The 27,249-nt window shown below is 48.1% G+C and overlaps 3 protein-coding genes across 11 annotated transcripts in view; 1 reads left to right on the forward strand and 2 right to left on the reverse strand.

Moving 5' to 3' along the window:
- Positions 1–32: 32 nt before the first annotated feature.
- GGA3 (golgi associated, gamma adaptin ear containing, ARF binding protein 3) lies at positions 33–19,120 on the reverse strand. Of its 4 annotated transcripts, none has more exons than XM_015645736.2 (17): positions 19,019–19,120; positions 13,666–13,750; positions 13,182–13,257; positions 12,632–12,730; positions 11,720–11,843; positions 10,835–10,938; positions 10,238–10,318; positions 9,191–9,328; positions 8,143–8,224; positions 7,561–7,677; positions 6,359–6,628; positions 5,714–5,781; positions 5,012–5,334; positions 4,262–4,527; positions 3,909–4,078; positions 3,498–3,608; positions 33–2,272 (listed from the first exon to the last, which is right to left on the reverse strand). In XM_015645736.2, exons 1-17 carry the CDS (start codon positions 19,056–19,058, stop codon positions 2,162–2,164), a joined length of 2,265 nt encoding a protein of 754 aa, XP_015501222.1. In that variant the 5' UTR covers positions 19,059–19,120; the 3' UTR covers positions 33–2,161. The 4 variants fall into 4 exon arrangements, 3 of the variants coding, with proteins under 3 accessions (XP_015501222.1, XP_033374653.1, XP_015501223.1); XM_033518762.1 differs by lacking the exon at positions 19,019–19,120 and adding an exon at positions 16,880–18,623 and having other exon boundaries at positions 34–2,272; XR_004499779.1 differs by lacking the exon at positions 3,909–4,078 and having other exon boundaries at positions 2,168–2,272.
- On the forward strand, positions 19,057–22,448 carry MRPS7 (mitochondrial ribosomal protein S7). The gene is made up of 5 exons (XM_015645742.1): positions 19,057–19,136; positions 19,618–19,809; positions 20,115–20,178; positions 21,050–21,217; positions 21,744–22,448. Exons 1-5 carry the CDS (start codon positions 19,057–19,059, stop codon positions 21,963–21,965), a joined length of 726 nt encoding a protein of 241 aa, XP_015501228.1. The 3' UTR covers positions 21,966–22,448.
- A 169-nt stretch (positions 22,449–22,617) lies between these two features.
- MIF4GD (MIF4G domain containing) overlaps positions 22,618–27,249 on the reverse strand; it is a 5,685-nt gene continuing 1,053 nt past the window's right edge. Inside the window, exons 1-6 of one of the 6 annotated variants that reach the window (XM_015645743.2) lie at positions 27,139–27,243; positions 25,145–25,281; positions 24,876–24,985; positions 24,424–24,579; positions 23,678–23,770; positions 23,129–23,552 (exon numbers count right to left, since the gene is read on the reverse strand). In XM_015645743.2, coding sequence (XP_015501229.1) covers positions 23,325–23,552; positions 23,678–23,770; positions 24,424–24,579; positions 24,876–24,985; positions 25,145–25,226 — 669 coding nt within the window. In that variant the 5' untranslated portion in view covers positions 25,227–25,281; positions 27,139–27,243 and the 3' untranslated portion in view covers positions 23,129–23,324. The other 5 variants (XM_033518764.1, XM_033518766.1, XM_033518767.1 and 2 more) reach the window with 5 other exon arrangements.

Below are 27,249 nucleotides of genomic sequence, written 5' to 3' on the forward strand. Positions count from 1 at the left end.
AGAAGCTGTCACGAGAAAAGGCCAGCACAGAGCCAGGTAGGGAAAATGATTTATTCAACATGCAGCAGCACAAACGCATTGAAGATGTATGTACAGATAGGACTGCTGGGGATGAAGCAGAAACCTCACCCTACAGACAAGAAACATTCATGGTTTAATTTCCAAAGCAGCAGGACCATGGTGTGTCTATGTCTGGGTGGCTGCTGCTGTTCACAGAAAGCACCTGTGCTTTCCTGCCTTCCTCCCAAGTCACAGTGAGATCCACGTGCAGGGAAACGGTGACCCTGCTCCTCAGGACACACCACCCAGGCACTGCTCCCATGCCTATTGTGTCTAAAGTGCTGGAAAGAACAGATCTGAGGCAGACAGAATTCCCTCCCTGTCCCTTATCTCCCAGTCCATTGATTTAAAACAGCCTTCTTTAGGGTCCAAACAACTCATCCCTCTCCCCTGCCTTCTACATCAGGGAGCTGACAAAGCTGAGGTCTCCACAGGCTTCAGACTAGGACAACCTTGGATTCTACCCTCAGGGGCTCCTGCAGCTGCCTGGTGCCTCTGTTGAGGGCCTCAGGCTTGTGAATCCCCTGTTTTTTATCTCCAGGAACTTTTACTCTGCAGGACAGTAAAGAAAATTCAGCTATGAATAACTGCAAGCTGTGTTTGCTGCAATGGTTTTACAGCCACCATCCATTCCAGCATCATGTTCTCCTGTGGAATTTTCCTACATGAGGCAGGAGCCTCTGTGTTACTGCTTTTCTCTGTGCTGCTCCCACTCCACGTTTGCAAAGAGCTGTTGCTTGACAGCCCTGCTGGAAATACAGAGCTGAGTGTCCAAGGACCGAGCAAGCACCTCTCTGTGCTTGTGTCAATGGATGTTAAAAACTCCTATTAATTTACAAGACTCTCTCAGAGTTCACTGAGGCACTGCTTGAGACTGGAAACTGAGAAGGAAGGGGCTGCTGGAACCAAGTTTTGGTGATTTAAACCTTATTTCTAGGAGGTTGTAGCTAAGAGATCAGCACTGATGTCCAGCAAAACTGCTTTCCCCTTTGTGGGGACAATTACACTTTGCCACTTAATACAAGGAACAAAGAAAATGGGGCATTAACCCAGCGCATCCAGGGGGAGCCTCTTCCTTTCTCTGCCTGCTTGTTCTGTTTTAAGCTCTACAGTTCTATTATTTACATCTTGTAGGTCATTGTACTCAGCTTAATAAAACACAGTATTTGACTATACCAGTAACACTGCCTGCATGAGGGGACATGAGAGGCATCTCTCCTTATCCCTGGATTCAGTCACTGGCCCTGACTAGTGATTGTAAACAGTTCTGTGCTCCAGGTGCTATCTTCCTACAATACTGACCAATACCCTCCAGCCCTCTTTCCTCCTCACTATGCATTTCCTCTTTTCCCCACACTATGGAATGCAATGAAGGCAAAAAAAATAACCAGTATAACCATTTGCAGACAAAACTCAGCCCCAGCTGCCCCAAATGGATGTCCCTGTGTGGAAGCCAGCAGTATAAAATAAATATAACAAGTAAAGATACAGCAGTATGGCACACATGGAGTGAGGGGCTGCTTACATGGGCCCTTGGGAATGAAGCAGGAGAGGGGGAAGGGAGCTAAGTGCTATTTCAGTGTAAAAAAGGAAGCATTCCCTCATGGAGCAGCATTATTGCTCAGCATGCTCACGGGCCCATGTGGCACAAGGAGGTCACAGTCCCAGGGAGGGCTCTGTCAGGGCTCTGCGCTGAGCTCATGGCATCATCACCCCACAGCCCGTCAGGATCTCTGGACAGCAGTGCAGGAAAAGCCAATTAAATTCCCTTCTGCTGACAGGTCTTCCCTCAAAATACAATAACTTCAAGTTTAATAGAGTGGAAGATAGAACCAGATTCACCCAGAGGTCAAGGTAAAAGCAGCCAGCATTGCCTGTCACTGGCTGTCTCTCAGTTCATGCTTGGCGTAAGTGTTCCAGGGCCCCTTCAAATGTGGGGCACAACATCCTGGACTAAAGCTACAAGCAGAGTGGTCAGGACATGTAAACAAAGCTGAACATCACCAGTGGATAGCATGTGTGTCCCTCCCCACGGCACATCAGTTCCAGTCCTGTGGGATCCTGCCCTGGTCCTGTCAGAGTCTCTGGCAGTGTCCTAAGGTCATAGATTCCCCCATTGCTCTACCGGGGGAAACTGATCCACTTCGCCCACTTCTGTGCTGGGCTGATCTCCCAGGGTGAAGGTCAGTCTGTACCTCAGCCTCACCTTCTCCTGCAGGAAAGACAAAACCCAAAAGCAATGTGAGAATAGTCCCAGCTCAATAGCTCTGAACAAAACACTTCACTGTTACAGCTCTACAGGAGAGCACAAGACTCCTGTTGTACAGAGCAGGGGCAGGAGGGCTCAGGTTAAGTTCATTGAGTTCAGCTATTTACAAACCCAAGTTACTCACCTTACACTTTTTATACCAAAAAACTTTTACTGCTTAGCATGGAGCAGAATGAGAAAAGCATAAATGACCTGTGAGCACAGACTGCACAGATGTGGCCAGCTGCACATGAATGTAGGCTCTCCAGAGAGCCTAAAGAAAAGTTTGGCTGGGAAAGTTCCAAAAATTAAATTCCTCATCATGTGGAAGAAGATAAAACAGTTCCTGCTCTGAAAAATGCCTTGCAATACAGTAAGCATGAGATGGAAGCAGCCCTTCAACAAGGGCACCTTCATCTACCAACAAAGTTTTTTAAACATCCATTAAACCCCTCTGGCATTCATCCTTTTACCTCAGAGCTTTCAGATGACACTTAAAAAACACTTTTGTTGTAATTTTCAAATATAAACATCTAAATTTGTCAAACAATTAGAAAGTCCTTCAGCTTTGGGCTTTCAGAGCTGGCTGATTGAATGAGTGTGATTAGAGCAAGGAAAAAAAGCTTCTCAGATGCTCCCAGCATCATCAGCAGAAAGGAAAGTATCAACCCCGTTGTGTGTTGTGTCCCTGGTCACAAGTACTTCCTCAGAGAATGATGGAACAGACATGATCTGACACTTATCTGATGGTTCATCAAAAGTACTGCTACAGCACCAGTTAATTTAGCATTGATCTAATTATCAGCAAAGCCAGGCACGTTCAGTGCACAGGAGAGTCAAACTCCTGATGCAGCTTTGCTACCCTTTAAAGCTGAGCCTGACATGATCCTTGCCCTTTTGCTGGAAGAAGCACACTGCCCCTTCTCATACCTCTCCCTGCCAAAGACTGTTGGGAAGAGCCTCCTCTAGCCCTGAACTGAAACATCAACATTCCATAGTAACCACTTCTGGAGGGCACATTTGAATCACAGATAATTAAGGTTGGAAAAGACCTCCAAGATCATAAAGTCCAAACTTTTAGGAATAAACAGCTGTAGCTGCTCAAATGTTTGGTCCCAACCCTCCACAGAGTTTGGCTGATATCCAGTGTCTCTGAAGAGGGCAGGATAAATCCCACTGTCCCTCTCACCTTTGCAGGATTTGCCAGAAGCATGACCTGGGTGATGGCGGCTGGAGGCTGGATGGGATTGAACGGAGACAGTTCAGTGCCAGAGGGTGGCTGTAGCTTCACTTTCATAGACTGCAAGTGAAATAGAGAACAGAACCTCAGGGATGACCTCCTGCCTTGGGGACAGTGAAGGAGGCATGCACAGGCTGGGGGTACAACAGCACACATCCAAATGGAAGAGAATCAACCCACAAGTGAGGATGAAGGAACAAGAGCCAGCCCAACCTGCAAAATACAATATGAACAGGCAGATCTTGACTTATCCTGTTCAGTTTTCTGCCTTTGACAAGAACCTTTGTGTTCTGGACAGGGGTAGAAAACAGTCCATGGCCAGGCCTCCCTGGATGCAGACTCTGTCCCACAGGTCCCTACCTTGGGCACAGCTGCCTGCAGCACGATGTTCCTCACAGGCAGCGGCGCTGTGTTCAGCATGGAGACCACCACGACCAGCACATCCGAGCGTCCTGGCGGGCACTCCCTGGCAAAGTGCAGCAGGATCCGGAACCCATTCTTGTCGTAGGCTGTCACGGGCAGGGCACTGCCTGCCACAGGGAGAGAAGGGAGAGCATCCAGGTTCAGGCTGCAGCAGATGGTCAGAGGCAGCATCAGGCGACTGGGATGTTCAACTGGAGCTGCTCATCCCTTCTCTCTATTTCATGCACTCTGTCAAGAAGCTTTGCCTTTAAAAAATGTCCAGAGCAAAGTGAAAAACCTGAAATACTTACTGGGTTTAATGGATTCCAAGGGAACATGGACATTGGCCAAAGAAATTTCAGGTGCTTTCATGGGACTGCCTTGCTGCTGGAATGATGCCGGCTGGAAGAGAGGACTTCCTGACCCAGCAGTGCAGCTGCTTGGGAAGGGAGCTGGAGGGGCTCCAGAGGCTGTGGCTGGCAGCCCTGCAGATGCTGCTAATGGGGCAGGGGTGACAGTGGTTGCCAAAGTAACCCCAGGGAATACTGAAGGTGCTGCCATGCCTTGGGTGGCACTCCTGCAAGAGAGACAGAAACGCTGTGGTGAATGGAGCTGAAAGTGAAGCAGGAATTTCACCAACAGCCAGAGATAACACCACATCACCAAGATGAAGCAGCAGCCTGGAATCAGGCTGGAGTCTGGCTTTCCACAGACTCACATGAGGAGAACACTACAAGGATAGGGGTAGTGGTGAGGTTGGGGTCACTTCTCTGATTTCTCTATGTCAGGAAGGAAATGAGGCCTCTGTACCTCAACAGCTGGTTCCCCTTCACACCACACCTTTGGATCAGACAACAGTACAGCTGTGTGCTCTGCCTGCCTTTCCCTCCCAGAGGTGGGACACTTGTATTAGTTTGCAAACTGAAACCTCTGAGAAGAAAAATCCCAACCCTCCATTTCTTACCAAACCAGAGATTTGAATGTCACCCTCAGAACCTGGCACTGCAGTGAGCTTGGCTTTCTAACTGCAGAGCCAAAGAAAAGTCAGGACTTGTGGTTACCCTTTGGCTTCTTCAAGGAGTTGTCCCAATGCATCCATCTTATGTGACATGTTGCTCCCCACAGATGAGCTGAAGTACCCAGGAGCAGCTGGAATAGTCTTAGGAGGCCCTGCAGGGGCAGCTGCTGCAGCAGGAAATACAAATGGTGCTGAGTTTGTTGCTGGGATGCTGGGAGCAGTCTGGGAGGCTGGGAAAGCAGAAGGCAGCGTGGCTGATGTCCCACAGGTGGTCTGTGATGTGTTATGGAGAAGAGGGTTCCCTGCGGGGTTGCAAGCAACAGTCACCATCTTCGGATTAAAGAAATCCAGGTCCAACTGCTCATTCTGAAAGAGAGGACAGGCAGATGCTCTAACTCACTGCTGGCCCTGATGTAGAGATGGCACTGCTCTGTTACAGAGGTTTACCACAGAAACAGGTGCTGGATGACAAGTGGCAAAGTCTGCGGCCTAAATCAGGGCTACATCTGATCTGTAATTTAAGCAAAGCATGGACTAACATCATGGGGACAGAGGGGACACTGAGAAAGCCAGGTTCAGGGATACCTACTCTGTTTAAACACAACTATCCCAGATTTTAGGGCTAAGCCAGACTGCCCCTTTGCCTGTGTGTATGATCACATGCTTCTCCAAGGTGACAGCATGTCCTGAGACCTCCCACAAGGACAATCTCTCCCTCCCCTTCCCAGAGATTCCTCCTTTGTACCTCAAACATGCTCCACCGGTTGTTTTCTGAGGTCTCCTTCCCTGCTGCAGGGGCTGGGTCATTCAGGCCTGGAGGGAAAAACAACAGGAAGAGAAAATTAATTCAGTGTCATTCCTTGGCTGCTGTTTCAGTACCATCAAAACTTGATTTGGCTCTGCCAGAGCCCAAGAATCTGATGAAACACTGAGATGGACTGTAAGTCTATGATGAGGAAGCAACTGACAGTACCAGCAGCCAACAGTCATGCCCTGCACACAGCTCTTCTAACACATCCTGATTAGCACTGCCTTCTGCTGTTCACATCTGGACTCCACAGACAGGCATCCTGCAGGCTCCTATTCACAGCTCCTCTGAGGCACCTTCTCTTTAGCACAACCCCACAATCTGGGCTTCATCTGTCCCAAACTACAGCCTGTACACAGAGCACGTCCCAGCAGCCCCAGAGATCAGACTGCAATTGCACTGAACAGTTACTTTCTTGCAGCCAACTCTGGGAAAAGATTTTAATACTGACTCACTGACCAGGACTAACATTCAGAATGATGCAAGGGAGTGTTCCTGGGAATGCAGGAACATGGAGAATGCAGAAGTAGCCTTTATTAGGATGGACTGAGCAGCCCTTTTGCAGGCCCATCAGTGTCTTACCCAAGCACAGGAGCTCCTCATCCAGCAAGGACAGGGAGTTGGTTGTGCTGCCCTGCTGAGCGGGTGCTGCTTCCACCTGTCCAGAGGAGCTGCTGCGCAGCGGTGCGAACGTCTGGGGGGGAGGAGGGAGGATGGGGATTTCAGCTGGGCCAGGGGCTGTGCTGGGGGCTGGTGCCAGGCTGCTGGGTGCCATCGGAGGTGGTGGCGTGCTGGTGACATCCAGTCCAGCAAGGTCAATGAGGGTGTTGAGATTACTGGTGGAGTTACTCCCTGCAGCAGACAGGAGAAGAGCACTACTAGGAAAGAAGGCAAAAGGCTCAGAGCAAACCCATTGTGTGGAAGAAATTAGCAGAGAGACGGTTTAGATCCTCATGAGCTTGGCTTATGGCTCTTTGTAACAGAGGAAGGGTATATGGGTATATGCTGCCCAGACTATGTAAATCAACACAAATACTTAAAGAATTTCCACATAAAAATCTGCTGCAACCACTGCTCCTTCCCCAGTGCTTCACAATTTGTGATCTCTTCAAAATCTTTTCGAGCTCAGATGAGGCTTTGTGAGATCCTACAGGATTACAATAAACAGAGGAGAGCTGAAGGAAATCCACACCATCTCTATCTTCACATTTAGCACAGTCTTGTCCAGGTAAGATGCTGCCAGGCAGCGGCAAAAATGTTTGAATGGTAATTCTGTCAAATGCAAGTTCTGTCACACTCGTGTCCAGAGCTTTCAATGGTGAAGCTAAAGTGTGAAATGGGCAGCTGGCCTGAATTTACAAATTGTTTTACTTACAAAACCAGGAAAAGGACCCCTGTTCTAGCTCCTACTCTTCACTTCTTGTGTTTTTGATAAAATTATCTTCTTCTTACACATTAAGAAACAGAACAAATGTGGGGAGGAAAATGTATGAGAACTTCCAGCCACAAAACTGCTCACATGCAGGCCTGCTACTGATGCCATCAAAGGATTCAATAATATGGACTGAGCAATGGAGAATGCAAAGCTCCAGCACTGCTGCTCCTGTCCAGAATTGTTTATCCATTGTTTATCCACAGGAGCCTTCTTGTTCCCTTCTGATTTGCAAACTGTTGACTGGCTACAAGAACCATCAAAAGCTACTTTAACAAAACAGGAAACACTGCTCACAAGACTTAGAATTGCAGGATTCAAAAATTAAACAATTGGCTTCCCAGGAACTCACCTTCCACTACAGACATCCCAGGGAGATCCACTTCACCATTGATTGTTTGCCCCTCTATGATTTTTTTATAGGAATTTATCACACGTGATAAATTGTCACTGGCCTGCAGAATATCCCCTACAAGAGAGACAAAAATTACCTCCAAGGTTTTAGTCACTTTGTTCCCACTAATGCTGAGAGTGCTCAGTTGTCAGCTAAATAATCAGCAAGAAAAACCATGTATATTGGACTATGAGCTCCATCACTCTGCTCGTGCCACATTTCTATAAACAATATCCTGACCTTTTCTAGCTCCACACACATTGCAGTAACAAGAAACAAATGAGCCCAAAGCTGTTCCCCACAGCAACTACCTTCCCCTCCCAAAGCAGCAGCTGTCCCCCATTACTGCTCCCATCCTCCTAACCACCAACTTTACTGTCCAGTCCTTGCCTGAACTGAAATGATAAGCACCAAGACAGAAGGACTGTCCTTTATCAAAGCAACAGGAACCCACAGTGAGGAGAGGACTTTGCAGCTGAACCCTTAAAAAGGCAAGGAACACAAAAGCAATTTAAAAAGGACAAGTGTAGCTTGGTTTACCCAAACTGCTGTCATTATCCTCTGTCTCACTGGCCAGCTTGAACAGAGTCCGTCTTTTGGTTTCACACCTTTCGTAGAGCTCCTGGAAGACAGATAAGGACAAAGGGTTTCACCAGCCAGGAGCCACTGCCAGCAGCATCAATTAACACAGAAAGAGCCCCAGAACAGACCAGTCTCACTGTGCTGACTGTGACAGTGCAGCTGCACAGCCAGGATCATCCTCTGTGCCCAGCTCACAATGCTGAGCAGTGTTACATGAGCCTGGGGTAACACAACCTGAATTCCCAGCACATCTCAGTCCTCCCTCACATCAGCACTTATGGCCAAGTTCCAGTCCAAAAGAGATGTACCCTCCCTGTACAGAGTCCCTAAAAGCCTGAGGAAGAGCAGAATCATGCCTCAGCAATTAGGTTGCAATTGTGCTGGAACCACTACTGAGTCTGCAACCACACAGCAGAAAAGTGGCAATAACAAAATGGTCCACAGAAACAAACAAGTTTCTTAAGCATCTTACCACTGTTTAAAGACCTTGTTGTTAAAAGTAATTTTTTTAATAAGATAATGTGCAATTCTTAAAGGCTCTGGGCCAACCAAGTCATCCCTGGTGATTCTTTTGATTTTCACTTTGCTGATGTTCTCCAAACCCTGTAATACAAGCTAAAACTCTTCCTCTGAAGGGGAGGGACTATTTTCTGCCCCATTTGGCTTTTAGTTTATTCATTCACAGCGCTGCCTTGGACAGTTATGACCTGCAATCTGTGTGTCCTTATAGGACCCAGAATGAGAATGACAAATTGAAGCTTCTTGGTTCTGCCATGCTGCACCTTTGGAGAAAAACTGCACCTCACTTCCAAGTATAGACAAAACGGAGCTAATCCTCACCCAGGCACTACAAAAATGGATATTTTCTTGACTGCTGTTTGCATCAACTGCTCCTGTTTCTCACCACTGCTCTCCATTTTACTGCAGTGTTTGTAATTCTCTGCAAAACTCTGTAAGAAAGGACTGACTACAGGATTGCTGGGAAGAAGGAGCAGCTCAGACCCACCTTCATGAGCTCCCTGTCAGCCTCTGATGAGTCCTCTTTGCTGTAATGAACCAGCATCTCATTCAGCAGCTTCACATTGTTGTTCACCTCCTCCAGGGTGTGCATGCGCTTTGTCACTTTCTGGATCCGAGCCTCATCCTTCAGGGTGGAAAGCACAGACAGAAAGGGTGAGTTTCCTTCTAAAAGTTCCCTAACACAGCCACAGATATAATCTGTAAATGTGTCAAGTAATGGCTATTTAAGGTTAAGTAGAAAAAAGCAAACAAAACCCTTCTTTGTTCATGTGAAGCTTTGTTTATTTTATTCTTTTCACCACCATTTGGAAATTACAGGCAACTTATTTCCAAAATGTCTCATTAAACAGACTTTGGTGTATAATTACACCACCAAAAAAGTTCCCAGAAGTTTCTTTCTGACCTTTTCAGAAGATTTTTTTTTTGTTCACTTGATGTCATTTAACAAAAGAGATGTGTTTGAAGCAAAACACTTTCTAGGAACAACAAGCACACTCTGGTGGAAAATGTCCACCCATCTCTGATTGGAGATTCCAGCTAAAGATGTAGGAGAGCCTGCCCTGGGGATAAGAGGAGCATGAATGAAATGTCTTGGTAACCTATACAACCATTACAGTTCAGAAGGTATCCTTTTATTTGCCAGAATCTCAGTGAGTGATTTTCTGGACTCCAGAGTTTGGAATGACTGCCATGGGTGGATGCAACACAGCTCTACAAAGAGGAAGGTGTTTCCATGAACTTGTTTGTGAGAAGACCCAGCCCAGTGACTCAGTCCTCAGCATCCAGTGGTGGTACCATGATGCTCCCACCAAACCTTGATATGAAATCCCACTTTGAATGATGGGAATGTGGTTAATTACAAGGGACATTTCATTCCTGCCCCATCCCACCAGAGATATCAGCTGTAGACATTTCTGTGACACAAACATCTCCTAGGTACAAGCTAGAGACCAAATCCACCATTTGAAGTAGGATTGCTTAAAACCTGGAAAGCACACTGATGACCTTAACCAATCCCAGAGGAACTTCTTACCTCTTTTACCATGGATTTTATAAGTTTGTTGGCCTCTTGTAAATCATCTGGGTTTTTGCTTTTCAGCAGCTTGGCTAGAAGCTGGAAGACAAGAAGATGACAGTCAGGAAACAAATAAAGACCCTTGAACAAAGAGAAGGGAATCTGTATGAAAATTCAGGGAAAAAGGGCTCAGTATTACAAAGCTTACACAGCTTCCAGGGACTTCAATGGGAGTCATTTAGAGTTTATTATTTATGTGAGTTGCTGCATTCCTGCTTTTACAGAGGACATATTCTGTGAAAACTCAGAGACTTCTGGCACTAGATAGTTATTTCTCCCATACATTATTTCTCCTCCTGTGTGTTAAACATTCTCTGCTTTCCAGTACTTCAGCAAGATGGCACTTTAACAGGAGTAACCCCATAATGGTAACACAGACAAGGTCTTAACTGGAACTTTGGGTTAAGCAGGTGGACAAAGCAGTGAACCCTGCAAAAGTACAGACCATACTGCCCCCAAAATAAAAGCCACACTATTATAATCCATGTCCTTATTCTAAATGTGTCCTGAGTAATCCCTTTTCATTAGTGATTTTGTCACAAGTCTTCACTGTACCTTGGATTTCTCCTCATCATCAAACACTGGGTTCTTGGGACGAGGCGGTGGGGAAGGAATCAGTGTTCTGTCAGCAGGAATCACAGGATCACACATGACAATCCCTGAAAGCAGAAAGGGAACCCCTGTGGGTCAGCACACACCAGGCAGGGCACACAGGTACTTCCAGACTGCTGTCGAAGCCAACACTTATCTGTCCCTGACACTGCTGTGCTGTTCCAGTGAACAATACATCCAAATTCCTGAGCTGACTTTTACCTGGATGTTCTTCCAACCCCACATGAGCTAAAACTCTCCCTCTGAAAGGGAGGAACCATTTCCAGCCCCATTCAGCCTTTGGTTTATCCATCCACAGTGCTGCAAGGGACAGTTATGACTTGCAATCTGTGTGTCCTAATAGGACAGGACGGTTTCCAGGGCTTTCATGGAATCTATTTTTCTTGTGAAACTACTGAGTTTTTTTCATTGTGCCTATACAAGAAATGTGTGTCAGCTGAACTACAGGAACAGCTGCAAAGCCATTTAGTTAAAAAAACACAAAAAGCTACTTGGAACCTCTTATTTCACTTTAAATTAGACTTGCTCAAATTATCTAATAACTACTTCTAAAAAAAAAACAAAACAAAAAAACCCACCTTAGAAAAGGCCCTTCAAACCAAAACAAAAGTATTTGCAAATTATTTCACTAATTTAGTTAACAGAGCCAACCCAACCCCGTCCAAGGCATTTACAAATAATGAGAAGCTCCTCAGAGAATTTCTCCCTTGTTCTACCTCCCCTCAGCGCTTGCCTTGAACACATTTAATTAGAAGCTGTATATTTTGTGACACTCTTGCTCAAAGCCCAGACAGGAAAGAATGCATGAGTGAGCAGCTGATGCCCTACCTTGTCTCTTCAGCATGTAGTAGGCATCCTTGATTTTGGATTCCTCTGGCAATGCCACAGTCCAGCTATACAGCAATTCAATGACTTTGGACTTCACCTTCTCTGAGACTCGGTCTCCCAGGTACTAAGTGTGGGAAAAAAGATCCAAATTCTTCATGTTCTTAATTTCTTTTTTAAAATAAAGCTCTGTGGAAGCCAAGTGAAATACATTCAAAGGTGTATGATCCAAGTACCAAGATGATCTAAGGGACATCTCATTAGGAGGAAAAATTGCTCCTTTAATAGATTTGAAATTACAATGAAGAAAAGCTTTGTGATTATCTTCAGCAAAAGAAAAAGCAGCTATTCTGCTGGCTCCAGGATTTTGCTATTTTAAAAATTACAGCAATACAGAGAACCACCCCCTCCCCTGTCTTATGGGAAAGAATCTGGGAATGCATTGCTGCATCTATCACGCCATAGGGAAGATTTTCAGCACATTAAACTCATCATGAATGTTGAGGGACTTAGCCTGACACTCTTTACACAGCAAGTCAGCAGAATAAGGACTAGAATTCCATGGTGTGTTGTCAAACCTTTTGTTTTAACCTCTGCATCACACTTCTCTTCCACCATCACTGGAGTTTTGTTTTTTAAAACAACACAACCCAAGCTGTAGAAGCCCTTGAGTTACCTGAAGGATTAGAGCAGTCCAGAGATTGCATAGTGATGGCAAATTAATACAACTTCCTGAGAAATTTAGTAAGGCATAAAAATACTCCCAACAACAAGAGCTTAGCTAACAAATGCTCTTGAATATGGAATAATAAGTGCAATGAGCCAAACAGAACACTGCAAATATTTTGGATGCTGCCTGTAGCTTACAGAGGTCAAACAAAAGGCAGCTATGGGCTGTAAGGATCAGGGACTAACCTTTGGAGACACAACTTTTATTAACTCATTTAAAAAGCGAAACTTCCCAACTTCATTATGAAATCTTCTCCCACAATTCTTCATACAAGCTTCCAGCACCTGCATTCAAGGAACAGAAACAGGGGCTGAAAGCAACACCAAACCCTATAATAACAGTGTGTGTTCTGCTTAGAGGGGAGGTGAAGGGCCCCTATCAGTGAGACAAGTATTCCTGCTCTGTGCAGACATCAATCTCCCTTCTTTAGGGGTGACACATCAAGGCAGGCTGGTGTCCCACCCTCAGCCAGGTGTATCTGGGTCTGTGTTATACTTGGCCTCAATAACAAGCACAAATCTTGCCTGAAGACAACAAAGGAAAGCAGCTCAAACTAACCCAGAGTTGTTTCTGGACACTAGGGATGGAACTGTGCTCCCTCCCACTCCCTCGTGGGGATCAGGGCACTCAGCCCCCGGCTGACCCCAAGGACACACCCTGTGCCCCCTCTACTCCACCCAGGTGATGCAATAGGATACATGCCTGGATTTATGAGGAGGGGTAAGGACTACCTACTGTCAGGGCTTGGACTGCCTCCCATTCCTGTGGTGACTGGATTTTATGAGCCAAGAGTCTCACAGCTATCTGTGGCCTGGAACAGAGCAGATAAACACCATGGAGGATTTTAATACTTTCATAAATTCTGCTGTTTAAACAAAGTGTCTTGTAAGTAAAGATTTTAAAGATGTGAAGCCCCACCAGCACTATCAGTGATAGCCCCATTTTACAAACTGGCAAATGCAATAATTTTTGCCAGATGAGAACCCTGGAGCTGCATAGCCTGAAATTAGAAGCAGATTCAGAATTCCCAGTTTCCTACTGCTCAGTCTGGATTGGCCATGCTGCCTTTCACAGGAGAGGCATCTTCACTCTGTTGTAGCCAACTCTTCCTTGTGATATCAGTATATATAAAAGAAAATGTACATGTGTGATAATGGAATTTCACACCTTAAACAGTCAACATTAATTTATTAAGACTACAGCAGTTTGGGACACCCACCCTTCAAGCTCCTTGTTGATCTGGTCACAGAATCCGATGATGTATTCCCAGTCTTCTTGCCTGTTGGATGGGTTGGTGGCTTTATCTTTGGCAAGGGAAAGAGAACATATCACCAATCAAGAGAAGAAACAGTATAAAAGGTGATACATTTCCTAGGGAAAAGCATCTGACATCCATTGCCAGCTCTAAAAAAGGAGAAAAAAGTTCACACATGGTATGGTATGTCTGTTCAGGAAAAAGGGTGTGTCCAAGTTGAGACATCCAAACATCCAGTAATAACTGCTGCTTTCCAAAGAAAACAGGTGCCAAATCTCAAGTATTTAGAGACAGGCTATTCCCATATCCTAAATGAGAGCCACAAGATAAAATATTTCAGCTCACAGTTTCCTCTGCCTGAAATGCTGTCTCTTTCTATTTGGTTGTAACATTAAACTATTTAAAGGTTAAACCCTCACACTTTCTACATATGAAATTATTTTTGTATTCCCTGGGAATTTTGCAGAAGCGAGAGCTGGAACATCAGATGTTTAATATCAGTCATTTAGTATTAGCACTTGCTCTTGTAGTGCCAGCTGACTTGATTGATGCCTTAGTATTTCTCCTGGGATTTATGAACTGAAATTTATTATTATACATTGAGTTCTTTTTGCAAGTAATAAACACTGCAGCTTGCACCTGATCAGGAACTCAAATTCTACATGCTGAAGCCAAAAGATCAATGCTTTACAGACAGGGCTGTTTCAGGCTCCTGAAGGATCCTCCCTTAAGCAGCAGGACCTCACTGACTGTACTGATTGCAGAGCAGTGAGGCTATCAGCATCTCTTTGGTTATGAATGCATCTTCTCCATGTATGTTACTTAACCCTGATGCAGCAATGAATTTATGCAGCAATGATCTGAGATCAGATTCCTGCTTTAACCTAATTTTCCAGCCACGATGACCAGACATGATGTTTTTTTCTTTCTTATAAGGGAAGAAACAATGTGCTGTACCTGTCCCTATATATGTAAGAGCTGGCACTTAAGAAACCTTCCTAAAATTTTTCATATACTGGAAAGAGGTTTAGGAAATTAAATATTGCTTAGTCAGATAGAATGGAGCAGGGGATGAAGGGCAGGAAAAAACCCAGCATATATCCCTGTACCTTCATCTCAGAGGGAAGCATAACAAAACAAACACATGCCACATTACCAAGTGTCATTTTTTATCATCATGAAAACATATCCTTTTGCCTTTCCAGAGACAGCTAAAAACAGCTGTCATGCATCTACTCCAAACCCTCCCTTTCCAAGTGCACCTTGGCCCTCCTACTGTGCCCATCCTGCAATGCTTGCTCATGTTTTCCTCCTCACTGAATGATACACGTAAAGCAAGTAAATTTTCCATAGATTGCATGGTAAAATATTCCACAGGTGAATCTCTGTGCCCACTGCTGACCTTCACGGGACCCTAGATAAGCAGAAGACAGCAGCCAGGGAGGAATAACTGCAAGATAATATCCTGGAGAACTAGCTGAGCTACCAGGTTGGTCAAGAGATTCAAGGGAAGCTCAGTTTAAGAGACAACTTCTGCAAACAACTGTTCCAAGCACATGGCACCTAAATCTTATTACCACATTTCCAACTGATGAACACCCTGGAAGCATCATGAAACCATGGACTTACAACAATCTAAAGCTTCTTAGTTCAAGTCAAACAGCACTGTGGTGGTTTGGTGCTCCAAAGCACCTCTTGTGCTTGGCAGGCCTGGAAGAAAAACACCCAGTTCCTGGCTGGAATTAAGGGAATTTACTTAATAAATGCAGAAGGAGCACACAGGATACACAACCAGTTGGGTTCTGTTGGGTGCACATCCTGAAATTAGGAAAATGATGTGGTACAAACAGGAAAATGTAACCAAGATTTCCATGTTCAAAGCATTAATTTTAAAGCTGTTCCAAATATCTGGAAAAACTTTTTGCAATGACACTGGATTATTTCATGCTCTCAGACTTTAAGTTTTTTCTGCAAAAGCTCTCACAAGAAGACACTGAAGTCTCAGAAGGAGAAAGTGACTGCCAAAGAGAAGTGCTGTTCCACATGAAGAAACTCCCTATTTCCAACATCCATAAAACCTCCATATGAAACCTTGGTTCATAAAAGTTAATGAACTTGATCACAAGTCCTGCCCTGGCTCTGGAGATTGATGTGTTTGCATGACACAACACAACAGGGTGTATGGATAGCTGTTCCCAGTCTCAGCACAGCCACATGAACTCAGCACCTCAGTGGAGTGGAATCACCTCACTTCACCTTTCCAGCCCTACTGGGAGCTGTGTTATGTCTATCAAGTTGTGACTTAAAATCCCCTCCATTTTTATGTGGAATGCTTAAAATGTGGGCAAGGAGCTCATCTGTGCTACTTTATAAATATGCTTCAACCCTTACGTGAAAGGATTCACTCCAGGATGAAGAGTTGGTGCTCTGGAATATCAAGTCCTCAGCTATTCTGTTGAAACTGCCAACCAAGGCCCATTTGGTACCAGTTATTTGCTTCTAGAGACACTTGTCCACCTGGTCCCCTCCTGAAAATCCCATTTCACACATGAACCTAAACTAACAATCTGGGGACTGAAGTCTTGGCACTGCCCCAGTCCTGCCACCACTTCTGCCTCAGTTTTCAGCTTTTTTTGAATGTGCTCAGGATAAACAAAGCTGCTTCACACCCACCCTGAGTATCAGAGCCACTCAGCCCTCAGGTGCTCTGCCAGACTGAAATGCTAATGAAGCAACATTCAGATTAATAATCAGATATGAAACAAAGGTATTTGTTTTCTCTAGAGAGAAATGATGCTGGAACGAAAAGAACCACAGACCATTAACTGGCTGATAACAAATGCTCCTGTTTTCCTGGGTTCTCTTCTCTCTGAAATGAGCAAAAGCCACCCCAACATTTTCCCCAGACCAGCCCATGATTCCCAGCCCAGGCATGTCCTGTCTAACAGCTGGACTCTGCTGTCATGGGCAGAAAAGAATGCTTGAGCCAGACAAACCAAGGAAAAAAGAAATTAAGACAATCATAATATTTTATCCATTTACATCTGCTCCTCAGTGGAACACTGCCTTAGCCTGACATGAGTGGGATACAAGAAGCTTCCTTCTGGATGCAGCAGAAAAAGCAGCATTGGAGGCAAAGGCTCCAGTTGCGTTTGTGCATCTGACATTATCTCCTAACCTTCTTCTGTTTCAGCTCAGAGCAGAAGCAGAGCCTGCCAGCCAGGAGGGGACAGGAAGGATCACCTTCTCTCATCCCAGCTGCCTGGAATGAGGCAGGACATGCAGATGCCAGATCATCCCAGGCTGAGGCGCAGATCTTGCTGCAGCAGCAGGACACGAGGATGATGTTACTTCATGGGTCTGTGACTCCACCTGATGCCAGAGGCAGGGCAGCAGGAAGCTGCACACCACGACAGGAAAAAAGTCCAACATTTTCAGTAAGAAATTCTCCATCTTCCCGTGGCTGGGAAGTTGGCTGTGAAGGGTACAGCATGGCACACCCTCAAGGCTAGTATTAGCCACAGCTTTGTCATGATTACAGAAAAAAATGCCTTGGGAGGGCAGGTGAAAGCCACCAGCCACCAGCTCTGCCTGCCCAGCCTCACAACTCTGATGGTAATTCCCAGACATGGAAGGCTCAGTGCTCCCTGCGATGGGAGGGTGATACAGCCACACTAGCAACAATCGCTGTAGCAGTGACCTGGCATAAAAGCATCCTCCTGAATCAGAGAGCAGCACTCAAGCCTTGAAAAATGTGTGCCCCTCTGCAATCAGGCTCACTGCAATGCTTCTCACAGTGAGTAAGGCCTTTGCAACTCTTCCCTTTAGCCCCTTGGCAAAGGACACATCACCTCTCCCTTAACTTCCTCAGTTAAAAAATATCCCCACAAAACAAGCAGTCAGGAAGCATTCCAGGCTATACAATCCAAAATATCCTTCCTACTAGAGATATTTTCACACACAAACCGAACTGGGTGAGTCAGCTCTCCTCAGAGAAAGATTGCAAGGAAGGGATGTGGGTGTTCCTTCTTGTGTCTCACTGGCTGCAACAAAAGATACTGACAAATTGTGGGAGTTCAGAGGAGGAGCAAAAACAGTAAGGAGACAGAAGGGATTGAGCTAAAATGAGAAGAGCTGAAAACATCTTTCAGCCAGTAACTCGTATAACAGACCATGACAGCATGTACATGTTTGAATTTTATATAAAAATATGGAGAAAGAAGGAGATATATCTAGTCTTGTTTATGAAAGCATAGCTCCAAGGGTAACAGGTTTTACACTCTGAGGTATTTGGGGTAATAATTATCTTCTGCTGTTTGCCCAGTGCCTGACTACTTGGAACTTCATTTGCTACCATAATCAAACAAATAACTATTAAAAAAAAAAAAAAAGAAAAAAAAATCTAGGCAACAGGCTATGATGTGAAGCATGGCTCCTGTGTGTGGAATATATGAAAAACAATTCCAGTTATGACTGATTCATTCAGGAATCACATCTTTGTGTCCTGTACAGCCAGAACCCAAATGACATGGGCAGCACGGACAGACACATAGGCAGAGGACACTCAGCAGGGGCTGGGCATCAACAAACAACGGGAGTTTGTCCCCTCTAACCTTTAAGGTACCTTATCCTGACAAAAGGTTTTGATATATTCCAGCCTGTACAGAATGGATGTCCACAATTACCCTGAAACTGCAGCCAGGCATAAAGCAGGATTTGCCTACTTGAAAACCACAGTTGTGTAACACACGAATATAATTCATCTGGGAAACCCCATAATTCTAAATCTCACGGACAGCACTCAGGCTGTACATTCGGCCAGCCACAGCCAAGGCAAGGGAAGAGACGGGAGGGACAGACACGAAGCATGGCCCTTTACGGACAAGAAAAAGCAGCAGCCTGGCAGGTGCTGAGCGAGGCGAGCTGCAGGCCTGCCCGCTGCCCACATCTTCCACGGGGAGCTGCTACCGGCCCCCAGCCGCTGCCGCGCCCCACACCGAGGTGACCGCGGGGAGGGGCGGCCCCGGCTCTTTCCCGGCTCTTCCCCCGGGACGGCGCATCCCCGGGGTGCTGAGATCCCGTGCCCAGTGTGCTGAAACTCCCCCGTGTCCGGGGACTGTGCCAACCCGTCCCCAAAGCGCTGTCACCCCCCGGCCTCCCCGGGACGGCCCCGGGGCTCCCGCCCGGCTGAGAGGGGTGGCGGGGTCGGGCGAGCGGAGGCTGCAGGGAGGCGCTGGAAAGGGAATGAGGGGCAGAGGGGCAGCGGGACCGGGGGTCGAAGGGGGCCGGGCGGTGCCCCCACGCCCGCGGTACTCACTCAGCCACGACTCCAGGCTCTCCCCCTCAGCCTCCGCCATGTTGCCGGAGCGACCCGGGGCCCCGCCCCGCCCGCGCGAGCGCCGCGGGGGGCGTGTCCTGCTGGCCTGGCTGCCCCGGTGAGCGGGGAGAGGGGTCGGGGGACTCTCGGGGGCTGCTCCCCACCGCGGAAACACGGGCAGCACGGAGGGAGGCCCGGGGACGGCTCGCCGGGAGCATACGAGGGGTGCGGGGAGGGTGTGTGCCACTATTAAAGCTGGAAGAGACCTCTGGGGTCATCCAGGCCTACCGTGCATGCAGCACTGCTACTCTGATCCCTAAACCAGGACACCCAGCGCCAGGTCCGGACTCCTCTTAAACAGCTCCGGGGATGGTGACTCCCCTGCCTCCCTGCGCAGCCGCTTCCAATGCGTGGCCACAGGAACAGTGAAAAAAGGGATAGAATCCTGCATTGAGCCACTCGCCCCGCTGCCACGTTATGCCTCTCGCATCTAGCATATCCTTCTGAGGCGTGCTCACATCTGTCCACATCTGTCTGCATCCCTATCGCGACACAGCACGTGCACTGGGTTACAGCCCCACTTCTCTTGTTCCCTGCAGGATAATCCCGGTGAGATGGAGCCGCTACAACCCCAGCTATCTGGAACCAGAAGTGAAAAAGGAATTGTATCAGAAACCTTCAGAGGAGCTGACTGAGGAGGAAAGGGAACAAATGGAGCTTAAGGTTGTTCGACCCATCAAAGCTGCTCCTCCTGCTCTCTCCAGTTCTGTGTTCAGTGACCCCATGATCAGGTCAGAGAAAGCAACAGCTGCTCCTCTCTCCAAAAATGCCTGGGAACTGTTCTGCCCTCTTCTACCTTCACCTTCTGGCTGCACATTGCCTTTTGTTACAGCACAGTCCCCCTATTCTGGGTTAATCTTTCCCCATCAATGAGTCCATTGTCCTGCAGTGATTTCTGATAATTACAGCAGATCTGGCAGCACCCAGAATACCCAACTTAAACCATGGGAACAACACAAAGGGACGGTGGTGGGGGGCTTAGTTCTGTGTGTGATAAAATCAGAATTCATATCAGATTCTATCTTTGTGTTTACAGTAAATTCACCAATATGATGATGAAAAGTGGAAATAAAATCCTGGCCAGAAGCCTCATGTCTCAGGTAAGAACTCATGTTTCTTCTCACTATTATGTTAGAACTAGCTAAAATGGAAGGCTGGGATGTCAAACACACTGAAATTGGAATTTCCAGAACTCAGTTAGTCCATCTCTGTGGTCCTGGTGTGTTTTGCTGTGCTACATGTTGTTCGCAGCAGGACTCTGATAAACCATGATTTCTCTGATAAAATGTACGTTACCCCAGCCTCCTTATCTCAAAGACCAGCAGCTTTTCTTTCCATCCTTCAGTATTCCTGTGTCCTTTTGGATAAATGCAGAAAATACCCTTATAAAGCATAATTTTCTCTAAAGATCACCTTTGCAGCTCTCTGTTATTCCTTACCCTCTGTATAACTTGCCCTTGAAGTCCTACATATGTGTCACCTACATGACACAGCTTTGAGCCTGCTCTAACCCACAGCAACTGGTATTAACTGGTGGTCCCATCTGATCTGTTCCATCCTTGAAATCTCTTGAAATGGGAACACATTTTGCCCAAATGTTCCCAATTAACTGCTGATTCCTTGTTACAGAAAAGCACACGGGCTCTGGAGTCCAGGCTTTGCAGGGGAGGATGCTCAGTGCACAGACCCCTATTCCTGGTTCCACTTTCTCCCTTCCCTTCCCTGGCTTCTGGCACAGGTTTGTGCTGCTCATCCCCCCCACCCAAAGTGCAATGACTGATAAAAGAAACTGAAGAGCTGGAAGAGGGTGAAGTAAAACTTGAGTTAAAGAATTCCCAATGGGTCTTTTGCCTCTGGGGCTGGAGGAGCAGCTGCTCAGGTGAAAATGGGGTGCCTGTAAAAGGGATATAACCTCATGGAGTGGCAGAGTCCATCTGCTCTGTATGTCTTCTTTCTTGCCTTTCTTCCAAGACTCTGGAGACCATTAAAAGGAAGCAGCTGGAGAAGTACCACAAAGCTCCAGAAAATGAGAAGGAGACAATTGAATGCAACCCCTACGTCATTTTCCACCAGGCTCTCAAGAACTGCCAGCCCATCATCGGGCTCAGCAACATCACCAAAGGAGGCAAAACCTACCAGGTGAAAGGGGGCCTGGGAGCACATCTGGTTGGGAGACCATTAGCTAGGGAGGCTACCCAAACCCTTGGGGCAGGTCAGTGTGGCAAAATGGGTCACACAGATCCAGTGGGATATTCAAAACACGAGCAGAATCTGTGTCTGAGTACAGGCTCTGCAGCCCTTGGGGCCTGAAGGAGGTGAGATGTGGAGGCATTTGGAGTGAGATGATCTTTAAGTTCTTTTCAACCCAAACCATGCTGTGATTCTGTGACTTCCCTGTATTCAGTGCAGAGATGGGATGACCATCTCCCTTCTCTGCTAACCCAAACCAGCCTGGACCCAGTTCCTGAACAGGCCAGAATTTCCTTTTTGGTAGCAGTGGCTACTTCCTACAGACAGAGCAGGAGAACTGGCAGGGCTCAGCTGTTGGGAGCAGGTCTGGCTGCAGAGAGCAGCACAGTGATCATCTGCAGGTGCCCACTGGTGCTGTGATGCTGCTGGGGAGGAGCAGGTTGCTGATAACTGCCGTGGTTTAACCCTTTCCCAGGTGCCCGTCCCGCTGACAGACAATCGGAAGCGCTTCCTGGCCATGAAGTGGTTGATCACGGAGTGCAGGGAGAACAAGCACCGCCGCACGATGATGCCAGAAAAGCTCTCCCAGGAGCTGCTCCTGGCCTTCAACAATGAGGGGCCTGTCATCAAGAAGAAGCATGTCCTGCACAAGATGGCAGAGGCCAACCGGGCTTATGCCCACTTCCGCTGGTGGTAGGGACTCTGCATGGGACACACTGTCATGGCCTGGAGAGCAGAGCCCCAGGGCTGCCAGCCTGGGAGAGGGAAAGGTGGAATATCCCTTGCAGGCAGCTTCTGATCTAACCCAGGGAAAGCTCACACGATCCCCACGAGGTTCTTTTCCTTTGTTCTTGTTTGGATGGGGGAAGGGGGAATCGGAGTTATCAGCCCCAGCAGGGCTGCTCCAGTTATTTCATAATCACTTCCTTGTGAAGACAAGCCTTAGATGTTTTTCTTACAGCAATGCTAAACAACACCATCTTTCACTGATCTTTTTCCTGGGGATCTGAAAGTCTCCCTGCTTCTCAAATCAGCAATGTTTGTGGCTACAGATCCTCTTCCACAGGGATTGGTACAACAGGCAATAAAAGGCGATTTTTGGTTTTGGTCATCAGTAACGTGGTCTGCACAGATTTGATGGGAATGTTGACAAAATAAAACCAGTTTTATGGGAAAGGTTTCCTGACTCCAGACCTTTGTCTCTGTTGCTCCAGCTACCCTGGTTGTGTAAAGCTCTGATATCCTAGACTGGAGCAGACACTGAGTTACCACAGCCTTAGGGCTTCAGTTAGGAACAACCCTTCAGTATTGCTCAGAGCTCAGCAGCTGCACAGGGAGAAAGCAGGGCACACTTTAGTGGAAAACTTTTATTAGAAAAAATCCTTCAATAGACTATTTTGTTTCTTCCTCACCCATTCTTATAAGAAATATACTGTAGCTGAAACTTGCACAAATCTGAAAAAAAATGACAGTTACTGTATAAAACCTATAAAACCTATTCCTACATGTACTCAGGGACCTGTCCTGTTGCAGGCTGCCCCGTGGCAGCTATTCCTGGCTGTGTGCATGCAGGTGCAGCCAGCATGCTGGAAGGAGTCTGGGAAAAAAAAGCACTTGGTTGAGTTTGTGAGGCCATGATGTGTTCTGTGACCTGCCCCAGAGAACCAGGTACTACCTGAGCTGGGAGATTTCCCTGCTGCCTTCCACAGCTCTGCTGGCTTTGGAGTGAAGCAAAATGTTCTCAGCCTAAACTGTGCTTTCCCTAACACTCATAGAAAATGCTGGTGTGAGCTAGAAGCCTCTCGAGCCCTTGGCTGGCAGTAGCCCAATATTAAGACAAAATCAGTGGGAAAACTTTCTGGGTGAAGTGTGTCCTTCTCTCTGTTCTGAACCTCCAAAGTCAGACTAGGACCAGCTGCATCTGACAGTAGGTGCAGAGAGGCTCTAGCCAGTATAAATCCTGTTTACAGGAAGTGCTAGAAAATTAATGTGAAAAATTCCAACTTGGTATGAAGCTTGCTGGTGAAGGTGCTGGGGACTCCTCTGCTGCAGGAGGTTAATCTGTCACTTCGCTGTAATAATATTTCTGGGCAGCATCCGTCATCTTCCAGTCAGCAGCCCGGAACTCAATGATCTCCAGCAGCAGGAGCTGGGACAGGGAGCTGAGCCCCTCCTGCAGAAGGAAGCCATCTCGGAGGAGGGAGAAGAGCTCATCCATCCGCTGGGAATTCATCTTCTCCAGCTGCTCACCAATGCGGTGGAGCTGCAGGACCAAGCAGTCCACCTTCAGAAGGAAGAGCAGATGGCTGAGCACAAAGAAATGGAGGTTCCTCTGCACCCCCTGGGCTGTGCTTTTTACAGGTCCTTGGCAGGACAGCAGGCACATCAGCAGCTCTTCCCTGCACTCACCTCCTCCTCCTTCTGCAGGCTGTCGGGCTGTGCCAGCCGGAACAGGCAGTCATACACAGGGTTCACCAGAGCCATCATGGGCATATTGTTCACCTGCAAGGAGAGTGGAGCACTGTCAGCCTGGGGCCAGAAGAGAGTCTGCAGCTATTTTACATAGTTATTCCCTTGCTGCTCTCCAAAGAAGAAGGGAGCAGTATTTACTTGTGCTGTATTAGTAGGATTTACATCAGAGTTCAGACATTTAAGTCTCCAGACACCAGAGGAGCTGAACAAATGATGTAAAAAAAAAATAAATCTATTTTTAAATTTAAGCAGGTAGCGATGGGAAATACACTTGTTTCAACAGTATTTTTCCTGCCTGAAGCTCTACTTGCACCATTTTTGCATCTACTCCAAACAGGAATTTAAAGTTTACACACTGCACAAAGGCCTGAAGCCAAATTCTATTAGCAAACCTCACAGCAACTAAACCAGTCCGGTCTGGGACATCTTGGAGCAGGCAAATCAAGGGATTTCAGACACCAGGTACAAAATGAGGAAGCTGAGACTTTGTGACTGTTCCTGAAGATTTCCTCTGCCTCACCAGCCCTGTCAGCGTCCTTGTGCTAAGAACCAGCTGTGGCCCCCATGGCCCTGGGGCTCTGTACAACACCCACCCAACACGCCTGCTCGGGTATCCTGGGATGGCCAGGCCCTTCTGGCACTCCAAGCAGCAGCAGTTGGCTGCTCCTGCTCCAGCTCCTCACCCTCAGGTAGTCAAAGATGTTGCAGATGAAGGTGACGTAACAGATCCAGGCCTGGAGTGAGCGGGTGCGCAGCTCCTCCCTGTCCTTGTACTCCTGCTGCAGCCGGTTCAGCAGGCTCCTCCGGAAGATGCTCTGGCCAACTTGTTTGCTCTCTGCCTATAAGCCAACAAAAACAGGATGGAGGGATGAAATGGGGGTGCCAGAGAAGCTGGGGGATGCAGTACCACACAGATGGAATCCTGTGATTCCCAGAGAGGTAGAAAAGCTGCAACTTGCTGTCTGTGCTGGCCCACTGCTCTTCTGGATGCTGCCACTGCATGGGGCAAGTGGCAGGAGAGGAGAGAGGGGCAAGGAGTCAGAGAACGTGACTGGGGCAAAGCCCTTCCTGGCCCAGCCCAGGGACAACCCACACAAGAGCCTGGGTGTTTCACTGTCCAGACACGAGCTCTCACCTGGATGATGGTGTAGCAGATGCGCCCAGCCTCCTTGCTGAACACAGAGTCTTTGAGGGACTGGTCCACTATAATATTGGCCACTTTCTCCAGGTCCACATTACTGGGCTCTGCAGAGAAGAGGAATACTGTCAGGACCCAGCCCTCTTTGGCCCCTGATTGCTTTGAAGCACCTGGAAAACAACCAAGGTCTTTGCAGGGCCCTGTACAGGTCCATTTAATGGTGCAGAAACCCTGTGTGGCAGAGGAGCTCATAAAAACCTGCTGACCTTTGAGGGCTGTTTTCAGCAGCTTCTGAGTCTCGGAGTCGAAGGACTGTATTTTGTACTCTTCTTTCCCTGTTTCCCCCATGTCTATTTTCCTCCAAGGGCAAGAGTCAGGGCAATGGATGAGCTAGTGACAGTCCCTGGGGAAGGAGCACACAGAGCTTAGTTGGACAGAGGCAAACCTTCGCCCATTTGCCATTCTGCACATTCCAGGTAGTGGTGAAGCATAAGCTGTTTCCTGACAGCTCCCCACCCCAAGGAAGCTCCTCTTTTTATTAGGGTACCAACTCCACCCCTGGATTCCCACATCTTTTAAATCCTTGTCTTCTAACAGCTAATAATACAACTTCAGAGCCTTTATATCTTTCTGATATATTACAGGCAAAGCAGATCCAAAATACACACAAAATATATGTGGCTATATCACAGGAAGGCACACACTGCTCCCTTGGGCCTTTTAAACACCAATTCAGTAGCTTTCATACAAAAATCTGGTAAGAATCAAAGCAAATACAAAAGCATCCAACACACGCTCACCGGAGCACCTCTCCTGCAGCAGACCCAGCCTCCCTCAGCTCCCAGCACAACACAGAAAACTCAGCAGTTCCCATCTCTCACATCTCTCTGCAGTCAAGCATTGCTCTGCAGCACCAGCAGTGCTCCTAACTAGTCTCTAGTTTGGTTTTCTTCTGCTTCATAATCCAGTGAAGACAGGAGCAGTGTATGCACGGCACAGAGAGGAAGGGCTTGCTTTGACTCACACAGGATCTGCTGGATGGAAATGCAGGGTTGGCTAGACCGGCAGCGCGAACAGGAGAAGGCAATCAGCCAAATGAGTTTTGCCAGCTCGTCAAAATTCCTCGGCCATTACTCACCCCTCTCTGCAAACAGGATGGAAGCCCAAGAGCCTTTAGGGGCACGGGACAGGTACCGTGGGCAGTTCCCTCACATACAGAACAGTAACTCAGAGCAGAGAGCAGCCCCATGAGGGTGACCACCTGCCGACGCTGCTCTCGCAGCCGAAGCTCTCACCCTGGCACTGGCACAGAGGTTTCTTTCCCAGGTGGATTCCCAGGCAGCTGGGTGCCCTCCGTGCCGTGCCTGCTTGGCAAACACCTTCCTAGCCGACTTCTCCTCTCTCCCCATCTGCACTCACGCCATGCTGCCAGTGGAGCAGACCGAGATCAGCAGCAGCCCCGTGTCCCACCGGCAGCATCTCCACACAGCAGGAACCTGGCGAGAGCACGGTGCCTCACGGAGCGCAGCGGGCAGCGCCCGAGCCCGTCCGGCAGCGCCCGCCGCCACCGCCCGGCTCCTCTCCCGGAGCTGCCGTTCCACGGCTCCCTGGGACGGCCACGGCCGCTTTGAACTGCGGCACCGAATAGCTCTGCCCAGAGCAAACCACAGCGTGCCAACACCGAGCCAGCCAGGTCGCGCCTGCACTAGAGACACTCCTGCCAGCACCACCTTATCCGGAAGGGCTGGTGGCAGTGGGTGACACGGGACACCTGTGGGTACCGACTGCTACTCTGCCACTGGCCCCTGCTGGACGAGCGGTCCCGAGGGCTGACACGGTTGGGGTCAGCACCCTCAATCCGCCGGTGATTCACCAGCTCAGGTGCCGGGGCACCTGTGACCTACAGGGTCACGCCTGGCAGTATGGGCTGGACAAATCCTGGCCCCTACAAGAAGAGGGAGAAGAGCAGAGTCTCCTCTGCCACCCCACAGTGTCGACCCCAGGGGCTCTGTGAGCCCCCGGACCCCATATCCCATCCCCGCCGAGCCGCAAGTGGAACCCCAGCGCCGAGACGCCTCTTGCCCGGGGCAGCTGGACCACCGGAGCCCCCAGGAACCCTCGCCGCTGCCTCCCGTCGCTCGAGCCCCCCGGCTGGCAAAACCCCAAAGGCCACGGGACGGAGGAAGAGGCGGATCCCGGAGAAAGCAGCCCCCGCGCTGCCTCGGGCAGGGCAGAGGGAGCCGGGCGCAGCCCCACCGACCTGCCCGCCGTCCCCGCTGTGTCCTCCGGCCGCCGGGACATCGCCGGCACCTCCCGAGCCCCGCGCCCTCCCGGCACGGCCCAGGTTTCCTCTTAGGTCATTTCCTCGCCC

Source organism: Parus major, chromosome 18, assembly GCF_001522545.3.
Source record: "Parus major isolate Abel chromosome 18, Parus_major1.1, whole genome shotgun sequence".
In the NCBI taxonomy this organism is placed as follows: Eukaryota; Metazoa; Chordata; class Aves; order Passeriformes; family Paridae; genus Parus; species Parus major.

Bases quoted from the DNA above. Each gene is read 5' to 3' on its own strand.
- GGA3 (XM_015645736.2), bottom strand. From the start codon at position 19,058: ATGGCGGAGGCTGAGGGGGAGAGCCTGGAGTCGTGGCTGA. The intron at 10,939-11,719 runs GTAGGGCATCAG...TTCTGCTTTCAG, and splicing joins CTACATGCTGAAGAGACAAG to GGATTGTCATGTGTGATCCT. The intron at 5,782-6,358 runs GTAAGACACTGA...TTTTCCCTCCAG, and splicing joins TGAGGAGCTCCTGTGCTTGG to GCCTGAATGACCCAGCCCCT.
- MRPS7 (XM_015645742.1), top strand. From the start codon at position 19,057: ATGTTGCCGGAGCGACCCGGGGCCCCGCCCCGCCCGCGCGAGCGCCGC. The intron at 19,137-19,617 runs GTGAGCGGGGAG...TGTTCCCTGCAG, and splicing joins CTGCTGGCCTGGCTGCCCCG to GATAATCCCGGTGAGATGGA. The intron at 19,810-20,114 runs GTCAGAGAAAGC...TTGTGTTTACAG, and splicing joins TTCAGTGACCCCATGATCAG to TAAATTCACCAATATGATGA.